General features: G+C 43.8%; 1 protein-coding gene across 4 annotated transcripts in view; it reads right to left on the bottom strand.

Moving 5' to 3' along the window:
- Positions 1 to 405: 405 nt before the first annotated feature.
- NSD1 (nuclear receptor binding SET domain protein 1) overlaps positions 406 to 15,440 on the bottom strand; it is a 56,887-nt gene continuing 41,852 nt past the window's right edge. For all 4 annotated transcript variants that reach the window (XM_069971075.1, XM_069971093.1, XM_069971102.1 and 1 more), the window contains 4 exons: positions 15,034 to 15,175; positions 14,665 to 14,771; positions 4,210 to 4,399; positions 406 to 3,530 (listed from right to left, as the gene is read on the bottom strand). In XM_069971075.1, coding sequence (XP_069827176.1) covers positions 2,119 to 3,530; positions 4,210 to 4,399; positions 14,665 to 14,771; positions 15,034 to 15,175 — 1,851 coding nt within the window. In that variant the 3' untranslated portion in view covers positions 406 to 2,118. The remainder of the gene's footprint in view (positions 3,531 to 4,209; positions 4,400 to 14,664; positions 14,772 to 15,033; positions 15,176 to 15,440) is intronic.

Genomic DNA, 15,440 nt, shown 5'->3' with positions numbered 1-15,440 from the left:
ATATAAAAAAACAAAAAACATATACAGTAAAACATTACAGCTGCCCATAGCACCAAAATTCCCATCATAAGATTGCTCATGAATCAATAGAGGCAGGTGTGAGTTTCATGTGCGGAGAATATTTAGTGTGGTGTGTGAGGGACTGGTGTGACCACTATAGGCATAACTTAATATTTAAATTGTTACTGTCATAAAAAAAAAATCTCCTGACATGTCAAAAGGTTGGATAGGTCAGGGTACAGGTATTCAGACCCTACCAATTGCAGGGGATGTATTCTATAGTAAATCTATGGAGCCAGAGACTGGGAGAGAAGCACACAATTAGGCACTTCTCACTGGTTCTAGTGTTCAGTGGGGGGTCTAAGCACCAGGACCCCGACCTATTAAGGACAAAAAGTTTTTTTTTTTTTTTTTTTTTTTTTAAATGACTGTAACACTTGTGGCTGAGCACCTCGTCCATTTCAGAAAGTATGTCTCCACACACACAGAAAGAATTACATTTCAAGCCAAAATCCAAAGGCCTGAATACAACATAATACATTTTTCATTCCATTGTTGACAGGAAGGAAACAATGGATTCCAGACGGTTACAGCTGCAATGCTGACCAGGTTTTCAATTAATAATGCTTAATCTGTGTATAAAAAGGAAACCCATCTAACTTTCTAATATACTTCTGGTTTCAATTCCTTACCATTTGTAAGATTTCTAGGTTTGCTCTGATGGTATACACTTTAGGAAACCCATCCATGGCACAAATCTCTTCTGTCCCGATAGTTCGGACGCAGGGCTGCTATAATATATTATGGTAGGTCAAATGTTCTACAGCTCTCTACAAAATTCCTAGAATAGGTCTAGTATTTATCTCCTTATAAGGGTGCCTTCACACCTACCGTATCGCAGCAGAAAATCCGCTGCATATCCGCAGCAGATTTAACTAAATGAATGAACACAGCATCAAATCCGCACTTACAAATCTGCTGCGGATCCGCAGTGCGTTTTTAATGCTGTGTTCATTCATCTAGTTAAATCTGCTGCGGATCCGCAGCGGATTTTCTGCTGCGATACGGTAGGTGTGAAGGCACCCTAAAGAGTGAAAATGGTGAGGGACTAAAAAACACAACATGTTAGAAAGTTTTGGCCCTTTTCAGTAGAGAACGATAAAGCTTTTTTCATCCAACCCTCTAAGCCACTCTGCTCACACTGTACCGTCACGATTTGCACAATTTTATTATAATTCTGGAGGGATCTTTTAGCTGCAAAAACCAATACAGTACTGCCAATATAACAGACCTCTTCTTATAGCAGGTTGAGAGCATTACGCACATGGGATTGTACTATTACCCTTATGTTTACTTTAAGGCTCAAGTTTTCTCTTGGACCGACCATCCACACTGTTCACTTACCAGAAGATGTAACCTGCATGGTTCAATGGAAGGATTCACATTAATGATTTAATACTGCAGTGACATCCTACAACACATGCCATAATACTACATCTGTAGTTGTATATTGGCATGAATAAGCAATATATTGAGGTGTGGTGTCCAAACACTACACCTTTTGTCATAGGAAGAAACCCCAGACACGCTGTTAAAGATCTTGACATTAGTATCAGTTGACTAGGCAAGAAGCAGGTATTTTAACCCGAAAACACACAATCCATTTGAGGTCCATTGGCATTTAAAGATTTCCTGATATCCACAGCTTAAAATACAACATCTTTTAATAAGGCACCTCTCTCTTTTCCCTGCCATCAAGGCCCATAGCATTATGTGCAGAGTTACTACGCTGACAGAAGTGCCTTATTGCTCTTCTACAGAACACAGCCTCTTTTAAAGAAAAGCGATTGACCTGATTATGTACTAGACAGGAGAACCCACTGATGCATTACGAGACTTAAGCAGTTCATCAGTGATGTGATTTACAACTCTATCTGCAAGAAGCCAACAACTAAAAAGCAAAAACTAAATGCAGCAGCCTGCTTGTTGACTGTCTCCATATGGATTATGCTGCAGCTGTTTTGTTTGTGTGCACTACAGCCACATTCAAGATACGTGGTATTTCTCACTCAGTCACAACAATTTGTTTCCATCTGTCCTCTAGTGTAGTCCTAAGTGTCAGTCCTTGTCGAGAGCTATAGATACAGCAGGTGCTGGACAAGGGCTAGATGCAGTTTTTGGCTGACAATCAGTAGCAAAGTTTTGATCTACAGAAACAGATGACTCCTGCTGAACACTGAGCAATGCATTTTTTACTATGCCAGCTGAAATCTCTCCAGATGGATTGTTGGAAGCTTTCTCATCAGGGGTTTGGTTTTCTAAAGCAGAGTCCAAGTTCTGTACTGAATCTACTGGCTCCTCCAAAGATGATTGAATAATAGGTCTCTCCTTCTCCACTGCCATAGAACAGGTTTGTTTAGAGGCGTTTGGCTCATACATATCTGTATGGTTAGATGATCTATTTGACTTTTCCACTGGATCTGGGGGCAGATTTTTAACCCTTTTTAGAAGCTCATTCCGAGGTTTACTTTCTTTTTGTAAGTCATTAGGCTTCTGTTCAGTAGTGACTAGGGTCAATGGTTCCTGTAAAGAATCACATTTGTCTTCTGAATCAAGCAGTGGTCTTTTTACAGGATGAACAGCATTGTCAGTTTCTATGTCATCCTGGCATATGTTTACATGATCAGGTTTCTCTTTCGGTTCTTTGCCTTCATCATCAACAGGTTTTTCTTCAGCACTCTGTCGTCTTACAGCAGCAGTTGTCAGGAGCACCTTTCCAGCCTCAATGGGGTATTTTCCAGCTGTTGCCAAAACCACCTTCCGAGTTGGCAAAGGCTGTTTCCCTGTAGAAGATAGCAGCACTCGGCCAACTGATGAAGAGCCCTTACCTACAGAAGTCAATAGTACCTTCCCAGCAGGGAGATTTTTCTTACCTATAGAAGCTAACAAAACCTTACCAGGAGATAAGGATTTTTTTCCCAAGGAAGCCAAGAGGACTTTCCCTGCAGGTAATTGTTTCTGTGCAGTTGATGCAAGAAATAGTTTCCCACCCACTGGGGATTTCTGGCTACCAGGAGTCAGAAGTAATTTACCAGCTGGTAGAGAGGTCTTCTCAGTGGAACCTACCAAAACCTTCGCAGAAGGCAGGGAATTTCCCCCAAGAGCCAGCAACACATTACCAGATTCTGAGGTACTAGTTACTGAGGGCATCAGCATCTTTGTCAGTGCCAACTTCTGCTTATTACTTGAGGATTTCTCCTTAACATTGTGCATTGTCCCCTTTGCTGGTTGAGCTAGCACAGAAGAAACATTTTCTGCCGAGGATGACTCTGTTTCTCGAATTTCCCCTGGCTCCAAAGGATGTGGTCCACATGGATCATGCTCTGTACAAGATAACCGTCCGTCCAGCTTGGAGATGAAGAGCATGCCCTCACGGTGCAGCTTGCAGAAGGAACTTGGACACATTTCACAGAATGAAGCTGCCTCCTTGCTACACACATCACACTGATGCCACGGACACTCCCACTTGCCTATAAAGATAAGGGAATTTCAATGAAACACTGATTTCTGAGAACTGCCCCCCCCCCCCCCCCCCCCAAGAGTACTCGACTTGACAAATTCTATTTGAGATCTTAAAAGGGAAACTATAAGCCGTTTAGAAGAATCTAATTGTCTTACCTGCATTGTCAGTGATGTTTTCCTGCAATCCTTAGTTTTATTACTAGTTCGCTGAATCGACTAATTAAAAGACGAATAAAATGCAGGATTGCAGCGCTAAGGATGAAGGTAAGAAAACTACCTTATTCCACAGCATTCCCTGCTCTATGGGAAGTTTACGTTCTTCTAACCTGATCTTAATTTCCCTTTAAATAATATATCAGAAAAAATCTAAGATGGAAAGGGACAGTTTCTTGCAACTGTGTGTATAGAAAATGGACACTATAATAACCAAACATCTTTCTATACTAAAGTGCAGGAGATAGTCAAGTCATCCAGCTTAGCCAATCTACATTACATGCTTAATTACCACATGGTGTACCATTACCAAGGACACTTGGCTGGTTAAAGGGGACTTTCCTGTGGGGTCTAAGTTTTTTTTCACTGCAAGCATAGCACAATGCATATTACGGTGGATATCTTTTTGGCTACTTTTATTTGGCACCTAATTAAACCAAGGTGAGGTTTTGCCATATTAGAAGGTCTATTTACCTGCAGGTCTACGTGTTAAACTTAAGCAGTCTGCGTGGTATACTTTTGGGCACCCTGGCTTTTTGCAGGATACAAGCTGTCCCCCATCTCCACAACTGAAGCATTCATCTTCGTGCTCTTTAACCATCTCAGTTTTCTTGCGCTTCACATATTTTCTCCTGGCCCGATCTTCAGGAGCAACAGGCTGGTTCTGGATGTGAAATTTGACAAAGGTTAGTCACTTATAAATACATAGTAAACATAGTACAATAATGACAATGACTCTGATAGAGTGTGTGTAAGTTATATACATTCTTTAAAGGTAATGTCTGATTATAAGTTATGTATGACATGCATCAATAAGTACTATGAGCTCTGACTCTGTACTCACTGTAAAATCCTCTCACTGTATTCATTTGGCGACAACCCACCATGGGGATAAGCCCTGTCACTGGGAGGCTGACACAATGTATGAAAAAGTCCTCAATATACTCATCATCGCTAATCTTTATCGCCAACGGCTCAATGCTCAGGGCGAACAGGAGGGGGGAAAGAGGACACCCCTGCCTTGTACCCCTCCCCAACCCAAACAGTTCCGAATCCATCCCATTAGTACAAACCGAAGCCCTGGGGTTATCATATAATAGCTGGACCAAACCAATAAAGTTATCCCCAAACCCATAGCATCTAAGCACCTCCCACAGATAGTCCCACTCCACCCTGTCGAAGGCCTTGGTAGCGTCCAGTGACAGGATGGAATGGGACCCCAGCGTCTCCACCATCTGTATGTTTTCAAATAGGCGTCGGACATTATGTTTTGGCATTCTCCCTGCCACAAAACCGCACTGGTCTTTATGTATCAACCCACCCACTATCTTCCCTATCCTCAGTGCCAGGGCCTTAGCAAAAATCTTCACATCACTATTAAGTAGGGAGATTGGTCTAAAAGACTCGACCTCAAGTGGGTCCTTACCAGACTTGGGAAGAAGTACAATAGACGCTTCCCCCATGGACAGTGGTAATTTTTTCATCTCAACCGCCTCATTAAGAACCTGGCACAATGCTGACAGCAGCACCTCCCTGTGAGCCCTGTACACCTCATAGGGTAAACCATCCTTTCCCGGTGTAGTGTTCCCAGATATTTCATTTAATGCCCTGCTTAGCTCGGCTACCGTAATTGGGGCCTCAAGTTCCTCTCTCTCCTGATCACTTAGTTTAGGAAAATCTATTTTCTGCAAAAAGCTCCTCAATTCTTGTCCCCCCTCCCTTGTTTGACGAATATAGTTCAGCAAAGTAGTTTTTAAATTCCTTATTAATCTCACTAGGAGTGTTAACCACTCTCCCATTTCTATTGCGTATGGCTTCTATGTTACCCTTATCCCTTTGATTATTTACCAGGGCCATCAATCCCTTATTAGGTTTCCCAGAACCCCCCCAATTTATCCTTCCCCCAAAAAGCTTCCTTGTGACGTGCTTTTTCTAATAAGTATTTTTCTAATTCTTCCTGACTGTTTTTTTATCTCTCTTCTAGTGTCTGTGAATGTGATTTTTTAATTTCTTTCTCTATTTCCACTACTCCGTTAATTAATTCTCTCTCTCTACTTTGGATTTTTTTCTTACGTGAACAAATAATACTAAAATATTTCCCCCGAATTATAGCTTTTAACATATCCCACACCACCCCCCCTTGTGCAGTGCCCCAATTTATGTCCCATAACATCTTAATTTCCTGATTTAACTCCTCTCTATTTTTTGCTAAATGAATCCAGTACGAATTAATACGGATACTCCTACCCACCCCACTAACTTGTTTATTTAACTCCACTACCAACGGTGCGTGATCCGACAAACATCGATGTAAATAGTGTATATTCTTAACCATAGGTGCCATGTGCTCATTAACCAACCCTATATCTATACGGGACATTGTCCTTGCTGTTTTATTCCAGCAGGAGTATGTGGATAAATCTGGGTTCCTTTCTCGCCAGAGATCCCTGGAAGGCCCGGTAAATTAGATTTTTTTCACTACCACGTTCCCACCAGCCATACGCAATCTATCCTTCTGTTCGTCCATCACTGTATTTATGTCCCCCATTACTAAAATAGGGCAACGGTCTTTGCTTTTACTATATTCAAACAAGGAGTACAACACATGGGACTTGAACGGGGGTGGTATATACACGAAGGCGAGGATACACTCCAACCCTTCAATCTTACAGTGTAGAAAAACAAACTGTCCCTCATCATCAATTTTACATCCGAACAAGTACCACTTTATGCTTTTATGTACAAGAACAGAGATTTCCCTTGAATAATTAGAGAAGACTGAGTGGTATTGATGTGACCACCACATCTTCTGCAGAGAGTTAACTGTTTCCCCAACTAGGTGGGTCTCCAATAGTCCAACTATACAGGGCAGGTGAGTCCTGACAAAATTCAAGACTGCTAATCTCTTAAATCTATTGGCTAAACCTCTAATATTCCATGAGATTATTTTAGTCATACCACCAATCTAAAATAAAAAAAGGGGCCTATTTTTCAATGTAAGTGCTCCAACTCAACCCTCCCCCTTCCCCCCCTTTTTTTCATTATTAAATTTTTCATTATTAAAATTTTTTCATTATTAAATCTCAAATATTCTCTCTCTCTCCCTCTCCTCAGAAGTCTTTCCCTATCTCCGTAACACATGAGTTTCACAATAATGGATCTAGGTCTGTTCCCGGGTGGTGGTGGTTTTGCGGGGATCCTATGCGCCCTTTCAACACAAAAAATTTTTGACGGGGCGAGGAGGGGGGGGGGGGGGGAGACAGGATATCCCTGTATGCAGATGATCTGCTTTTTTTTTGAGTAATCCAGAGATTGCGGTCCCCAGAATAATGTATTTAATACACGAGATAGGGAGGTTATCTGGCTTGTCTATTAATTGGGCCAAGTCGGTACTGATGCCCCTAGACCCGAGCCAGGCGATGATCTTCCCTCCGTTGAGAAGTCTTGAAAGGGATAGTAGTTTTAGGTACCTGGGAATACAGATATCTAGAAGAGTGGATCAGTTTAATCAGTTGAATACGGAAATAATAGTTAAAAATGTGGAGGATAAGGTTAAAATGTGGCAGAGATTCAGCCTCACAATGGCGGATAGGATAGTCTTAATTAAAACAATCCTCTTACCAAAACTGCTCTATTTATTCAATGCGGCACCAATATGGATAGAGAGGAGGTTTTTCAAAAGAATCAGAGCAGCTTGGAATGCACTGATATGGGGGCGGAAGAGGGTTCGTACTAAATTGGAAAAATTATGTGCCCCATTGATTAAAGGAGGGCTGGGTGTTCCTGATGTGGAGAAATATTTTTTGGCCATACAGCTTTACTGGTTAGCCAATTGGAAAAATAACAAGTTTTTCTCCGTTTTGAGTCATAAGTTTGGTGGTGGAGCTTGGGATATTTTCCAAATCCTAGAGGGAGGAATCTTGGAGGAGAAGGAGTGGAGAAGCAGCGCTATGGTTTCATCTCTGGTTAGAACCTGGCACAATCTGAAGAAGAAGCTAAAAATTCGGGGGGTAGTAGAGTTTGCTCCTTTATGGATTAAGGATGAAGGGGGAAGGGTTGAGTGGGTATCGCCCCTGTATAATGCTGGTATAAAAGTGGTGTCTGACGTGAGGGTTGGAGCGACTATTAAGGGGTGGGACGTAATTAGAACAGAGCACATTGTGGAGGATAAATACTGGCTGCTTTATGCTAGAACGATTGAGACTCTTAAGGAAAGAATTCGGGGTACTGGCAATGTCATATGTAAGCCACATAGTCTAGTAAAAAAACTTAGAGAAGGATTCATCAGGAGAAAGGAGGTGTCAATAATTTACTCCCATCTGATATTGGAACCAGATTTAGGGGATAGATGTAAAAAGAAGTGGGAGGGGGAGATAGGGGGGTTAAGTGATAATCAGTGGAAAGTAATTGTGGGTAATATGAAGGAAGTATCCCCAGTGGGTAGTCATAGGACCATACAATTCCATATTTTGCACCAACTGTACTATACCCCTAGATTTTTGCATAAAATCAGGAAATGGAGGGATAGTAAGTGTCCCAGATGTGGAGAGGAGGGGGCTGGGATGGGGCATTTGATGTGGTCCTGTGATGCCCTGAAGGGCTATTGGGAGGAGGTGTATGACTGGATTAAAGGGAAAGTGGAGCTTGATTTTGAGTTTGGGCCTGCTCTGGGAATTCTTGGGGATACCTCTGGGTTGAACATAAGGGGTAAAACCCTTAGTAAGAAGATACTTAGATGGACCTTTTTTGCTAGACTCATGATAGTGAGACAATGGATGGCATCCTCACCTCCTTCCTTTCAAGGTTGGGTTAGCTTTGTGAAGAATTATGAAAGGTGGTTTAATGGTGGGTAGAGTTGAATTGCAGGGGTCATTTATTTAAAGGTATATATGTTTGATGGAGATGGAGATGGCATGTGTACAGTTTTATATGTATGTATCCTTGTTTCTGTGTTAAGTGGCCAACTCGGGGGAGGGAGGGGGGGGGGGGGAGTACATTTCTTTATATTTATAATGACTTATAGGTGTATGTGTATATGTGGAGATATATGTGTAATTTGTTTTCATTTTGGGAAAAAATAATAAAGAAAGTTAAATTAAAAAAATGTATGAAAAAGTGTTCGCTGTGCCTATGCATGCAATACCCCTCCACCATCAGGGGGGAGAAAGGAACATTACATAGATCAAAAGAAAAAAAATTATATATTTTAAAAGGGATAGGGCCATTTCATTAAAAGACAATAATTCACTGGTTATTTCAGTGGATTTGTGGTTGGCTGATGGATAGATACGACAGGGTTTCTCTTAACCCCTTGCCTCCGCAGCCTGTTTTGGCCTTAATGACCAGGCTCATTTTTCAAAATCTGACCTGTCTCACTTTATGCGCTTATAGCTCAGTGATGCTTTAACGTATGCTAGCGATTCTGAGATTGTTTTTTTGTCACATATGGCACTTTATATTAGTGGCAAAATTTGGTCACTACTTTGTGTGTTTTTTGTGAAAAACATCAAAATATCATGAAAAATTTTAAAATTTTGCATTTTATGAACTTCTGAAATTCTCTGCTTCTAAAAAAGGAAGTCATAGCACATAAATTAGTTACTAAATCACATTACCAATATGTCCTCTTTATTCTGGCATAATTTGGGAAACATATTTTACTTTTTTAGGCTGTTATGGGGCTTAGAAATTTATTAGCAAATTATCACATTTTGTGAAAGTTTCCAAAACTGATTTTTTTTTAGGGACCAGTTCTTTTTTAAGTTGATTTAGGAGGCTTGTATGCTGTAAAACCCCATAAGTGACCCCATTTTGGAAACTAGACACCTTAAAGAATTAATCTAGGGGTATAATGAGCATTTTAACCCTACAGGGGCTGGAGGAAAGTATTCACAATTAGGCCTTAAAGAAATCGAAAATTTTAATTTTCCAATAATATATATGTTTAGATTAAAGTTTCTCCTTTCCAAAAGGAACAAGAGAGAATCTGCACCCCACAATTTGTAACACAGGTTCTCTTGAGTACAACGGTACCCCATATGTGGGCGTAAACCACTGTATGGGCACACAGCGGGGCTCAGAAGGGAAGGAGCGCCAATTAGCATTTTCAGTGCAGATTTTGCTGAAGAAGTTTCTGAGCGCCAGGTGCGTTTGCAGCGCCCATGTAGTGCCCGTAGAAGAGAACCCCCCCAAAAGTCACCCCATTTTGGAAAGTACACCCCTCAAAGAATTCATCTTGGGGTGTGGTGACCATTTTGACCCCACAGGTATTAGAGGAAAGTATTTAAAATTAGACAGTAAAAATGAAAAACTCGAATTTTTCCAATAATATGTTCGTTTAGTTTAAAATTTCTCAATTTCACAAGGAACATGAGAGAATCCGCACCCCAAAATTTGTAACGCAGGTTCTCCTGAGTACAACGGTACCCCATATGGGGGCATAAACCACTGTATGGGCACACAGGAGGGCTCAGAAGGAAGGGAGCGCCAATTAGCATTTTCAGTTCAGATTTTGCTGAAGAAGTTTCTGAGCCCCAGGTGCGTTTGCAGAGCCCCTGTAGTGTCCGCAGAAGAGAACCCCCCCATAAGTCACCCCATTTTGGAAAGTGCACCCCTCAAAGAATTCATCTTGGGGTGTGGTGACCATTTTGACCCCACAGGTATTAGAGGAAAGTATTCAAAATAAGACAGTAAAATTGAAAAACTTGAATTTTTCCAATAATATGTTTGTTTAGTTTGAAATTTCTCAATTTCACGAGGAACAGGAGAGAAGCTGCATGCCCAAATCTGTAACGCAGGTTCCCCTGAGTAGAACGGTACCCCATATGTGGGCATAAACCACTGTATGGGCACCCAGCCGGGCTCAGAAGGGAAGGAGCGCCAATTAGCATTTTCAGTGCAGATTTTTCCGAAGAAGTTTCTGAGCGCCAGGTACGTTTGCCGCGCCCCTGTAGTGCCAGCAGGATAGAACCCCCCCAAAAGTCACCCCATTTAGGAAAGTACACCGTTCAAAGAATTCATCTTGGGGTGCAGTGAGCGGTTTGACCCCACAGGTATTAGAGGAAAGTATTCAAAATAAGACAGTAAAAATGAAAAACTCGAATTTTTCCAATATATGTTCGTTTAGTTTAAAATTTCTCAATTTCACGAGGAATGGGAGAAAAAATGTACCCCAAAATCTGTAACGCAGGTTCTCCTGAGTACAACGGTACCCCATATGTGGGCATAAACCACTGTATGGGCACACAGCAGGGCTCAGAAGAAAGGGAGCGCCAATTTGCTGGAGCAAAACCGCAGCTAGTAATGGTTATTAGAATAGCGCAGTTACTAAAATACAAAAAAAAAATGAGATTACAGGTAATGTGGGGGGTTACGGATAATCTGTGGTGGTTACGGGCAACCTGCGGTGGTTACGGGCAACGAGGGGTGGTAACGGGCAACGTGGGGTGGTAACGGGCAACCTGGGGTGGTTACGGATAAACTGAAGTGCTTATAGGTAATCTGGGATGGGAACCTGTAACGTGCGGTGGTCGGGGGCAACGTGCGGTGGTCGGGGGCAACGTGCGGTGGTCGGGGGCAACGTGCGGTGGTCGGGGGCAACGTGCGGTGGTCAGAGGCAACGTGCGGTGGTCAGAGGCAACGTGCGGTGGTCAGAGGCAACGTGCGGTGGTCAGAGGCAACGTGCGGTGGTCAGAGGCAACGTGCGGTGGTCGGGGGCAACGTGAGGTGGTCGGGGGCAACGTGCGGTGGTCGGGGGCAACGTGCGGTGGTCAGAGGCAACGTGCGGTGGTCAGAGGCAACGTGCGGTGGTCAGAGGCAACGTGCGGTGGTCAGAGGCAATCTGGGGGGAATTACATGTGATTAGGGGCAACCTGGGGGGGTTACAGACAATCTGCGGTGGTTACGGGCAACATGGGGTGGTTACAGACAATCTGGGGTGGTTACGGATAAACGAAAGTGCTTATAGGTAATCAGGGGTGGGTACATGTAATTTTGGGTGGTTACGGCAATCTGGAGGGGGTCACTGGCAACGTGTGTGAGTTAGAGGCAACGTGCAGTGGTTAGAGGCAACGTGCGGTGGTTACGTGCAATATGCGGGGTTACGGGCAATCGGGGCTGATTACGGACCATCTGGAGGGGCTCACTGGCAATTTGGGGTGGTTACAGGCAACGTGCGGTGGTTATGGGCAACATGCGGTGGTTATGGGCAACATGCGGTGGTTATAGGCAACATGCGGTGGTTATAGGCAACATGCGGTGGTTATAGGCAACATGCGGTGGTTATAGGCAACATGCGGTGGTTATAGGCAATGTCCGGTGGTTATAGGCAACGTGCGGTGGTTAGTGGCAACGTGCGGTGGTTAGTGGCAACGTGCGGTGGTTAGTGGCAACGTGCAGTGGTTATGGGCAACGTGCGGTGGTTAGTGGCAACGTGCGGTGGTTATGGGCAACGTGCGGTGGTTATGGGCAACGTGCGGTGGTTATAGGCAACATGCGGTGGTTATAGGCAACATGCGGTGGTTATAGGCAAAGTCCGGTGGTTAGTGGCAACATGCGGTGGTTAGTGGCAACATGCGGTGGTTAGTGGCAACGTGCGGTGGTTAGTGGCAACGTGCGGTGGTTAGTGGCAACGTGCGGTGGTTATGGGCAGCGTGCGGTGGTTATGGGCAACGTGCGGTGGTTATAGGCAACGTGCGGTGATTACGGGCAATCTGGGGTGGATACGGGCAATCTGGGGCGGATATGGGCAACCTGCGGTGGTTACGGGTAATTTGGGGGGTCTAGGGGTAATCTGGGAGTAAACTGCAATTATTACTATAATAAAAAGTGTGTGTTTTATTTTTTTGTATGTTTTTCACTTTTTGTACTTTATACATTAATTTTCACTGTATTACTATGATTACTGTGATATTTTCTATCACAGTAATCATAGTTCAGTGACAGAGACCAAATTGGTCTCTGTCACTTTAAATTTTCAGAGCTAACTGATTCTGGAGCGCATGCGCACTTCAGAATCAGCCTGGACGTCGAGGAGGACGGAGCTCCGTGGATCAGGTAACGTATGTGCGGAAGGGGGGGTGACTGGGGGACGGGGGTGACTGGGGGGGTGGGGGGCGACTTGGGGGGGGGCACGGTGACACTTTTTATCCCCTGTCACCAATGATTTATGGTGACAGGGGATAAAAAGTGCTGATCAGCACTGGGAACAGGCGATCGGCGGTATATAGTATATACCGCCGATCGCCTGCTCCGGGACCACACGGGGGGGGTCCCCGATCACTGCCCCATGCTCTCCGCTACCTCCGGTGGCGGAGAGCATGGGGCTTTGATCACTTATTCATTTCCATCCCTGCCAACAAACATCGTTTGTTAGCAGGGATGGGGGCGGCCATCTTGGATCTGATGGCCGCCCGGGGAGGGTGATCGGGGGGCTGATCTGGGGTCTGAGGGGACATTTTTCATCTCCCCCCACCGTGGATTCACGGTGGGGGGAGATGAAAACTATCGGCGGCGCCGGTAATGCCCGGTACCGGCGGATCGCCGCTAAAGAGGTAGTAGCGGCGATCCGCCGGTATCGGAGGACGAGGGGAGGGGGCCGGGGGACACAGACAGCGTTCTGCAGCCTCCCCCCGCCGCCCGATCGGCGGGGGACACTGAATCTCCCCATAGACGCTGCGGTCGCATTGACCGCGGCGTTTATGGGGTTAACTGCCCGGGGGGGAGCGCGGCTCCCCTCCGGGCAGTGGCAGCAGGAGGATGCTGTGTGACACAGCCTCCTCCTGCTGCCCGATCTCACCCAGGGACAGAAGGGGGAGGCAGGGAAAGCATGACGTCCAGGGACGTCATGATGCATTCTGCCACTGCTTTTCATGACGTCCCTGGACGTCATATTGGGGGAAGGGGTTAATGGTGTAAGCAGTGACTGGTTAAAAGTGGTGGCCACAAGGGTCTATTCTGGGTCCTTTCTTAATTTTTAATATGTGTGTAAGTGACATAGGAGAAGGTTTGGTAGGTAAGGTTTGTCTGTTTGCTGATGACACAAAAGTGTGCAATAGGGTTGATATTCCTGGAGGTGTCAGTAATATAGAAAATAATTTAGCTTTGCTAGATAAGTGGTCAAAACAATGGAACCTGCAGTTCAATGTTCCCAAATGTAAAATATTGCTTTTGGAGAGGAGGAATCCTCTATCTGAGTATCATATTGGCAGTTCTGTGTTGGCAAAGACTGCAGAGGAGAAGGATTTAGGGGTAGTGATTTCTGACAGCCTTAAAAAGAGTCACCAGTGCAACCAGGCGATGGGGAAAGCTAATCATATCTGGGCTGTATAGCTAGAGGTATAACCAGTAGGAAGAGGGAGATTAGAGCTCTATACAGCAGGTCACAATGAGACCACATAGGGAATACTGTGTCCAGTTCTGGAGACCTCACTTACAAAAAGATATTGATAATTAATTAGAACAGATTTGATTTAGCCCCCCCCCTCTCCCCCCACAGCACAGATTCCATACCTATATCTTATGCAAATCCACTGAATGCATGTACACCAGCACCATGGATTTCAACATCCACAGACTTTTTAATATTCACATGAATTCCAAGACAGAAAACTATGGAATAGCTCTACTGAAATACAACTGAGCTAATGCATCTGCATACCAATCCCTGACAGAAACTCAAGTTGGGGGTTATCTCCTGGAGGCTGGAGCCATTTATTACATACTATCACATACAACAAGAACTACATAATATCTTATCAGGTTATTATACAAGCAAAAACAGGGGACATTTTTCTCCTCCGCAGTCCATCATAGTATTAGAGCATACACTGTATATTACCTTCAGAAATTAAACATGTCAAACTCATGTAAAACAAATATGGTCACAACCACAGAATAGTTCAGAAATAACTTTCATTTTACAATACCAACCTTAGGCCTAACTCCAAGAAAACCACTGCAATTTGGAGCACCGCATTTACACACAGTCTTCCCATTGCCAAGGCATTCCAAGTTGTAGTTGAAAGTCAACTCCGTTCCTGAAAAGGGAAAAAGGTCAGACATAATACCAGGAAGTACAGTCTACTATAACAAACACAAAAAAAGATAAAAACCTAGTCGCAGTTCTCACCAATTTTTGTTTTATAGTAGATACTTTACTAAGTAGCCATTTCTAAGTCACTGTAAGCAAACACTTATGTACAAAGAACTTAACATTGTGATCTTTAATAATGTATATTAAATATTATGGTAATCAACCTGAGCACCATTTAAAAAAGGCACAGATTATTTTTTTCTTACCAGCTTTAATATCACACAGGGCAAAAAGACCCACTCGGGTGTCACCATTCACAGTCCATTTCTGAGTTTCGCAGTTTGGCTGGCAGCAGTGGTTCATAAAACGTGCAAAATTTCCCTTTGGCCCAGCATCAATGACACGATCCTATAAGAGAAGACAGGCAGACTGATGAGCACATGGGCCAGGAACCTAACCTATCTAAAAAAAAAAAGAAGTAGTAAACCCTTAAAATCAGGATAAATATTTTTTGCTAATTCGTCTGACCATTGCTTTTAGAGCAGAGTTGTGGTTGGTACCACAGACAATGGGCTGTCAACAACGGGATGGAAGGAGCAGGCATATCAGGAGAAGTAGGCCTCCTGCAGCGCCTTATTTAGCATGATTTATGCCTGCCTACAGGTGTAGATTT

Source organism: Dendropsophus ebraccatus, chromosome 1 (genome assembly GCF_027789765.1).
Source record: "Dendropsophus ebraccatus isolate aDenEbr1 chromosome 1, aDenEbr1.pat, whole genome shotgun sequence".
NCBI lineage: Eukaryota > Metazoa > Chordata > Amphibia > Anura > Hylidae > Dendropsophus > Dendropsophus ebraccatus.
The sequence above is the reverse complement of the archived record's forward strand: the minus strand, read 5'-3'. Positions and strand labels throughout refer to the sequence as shown.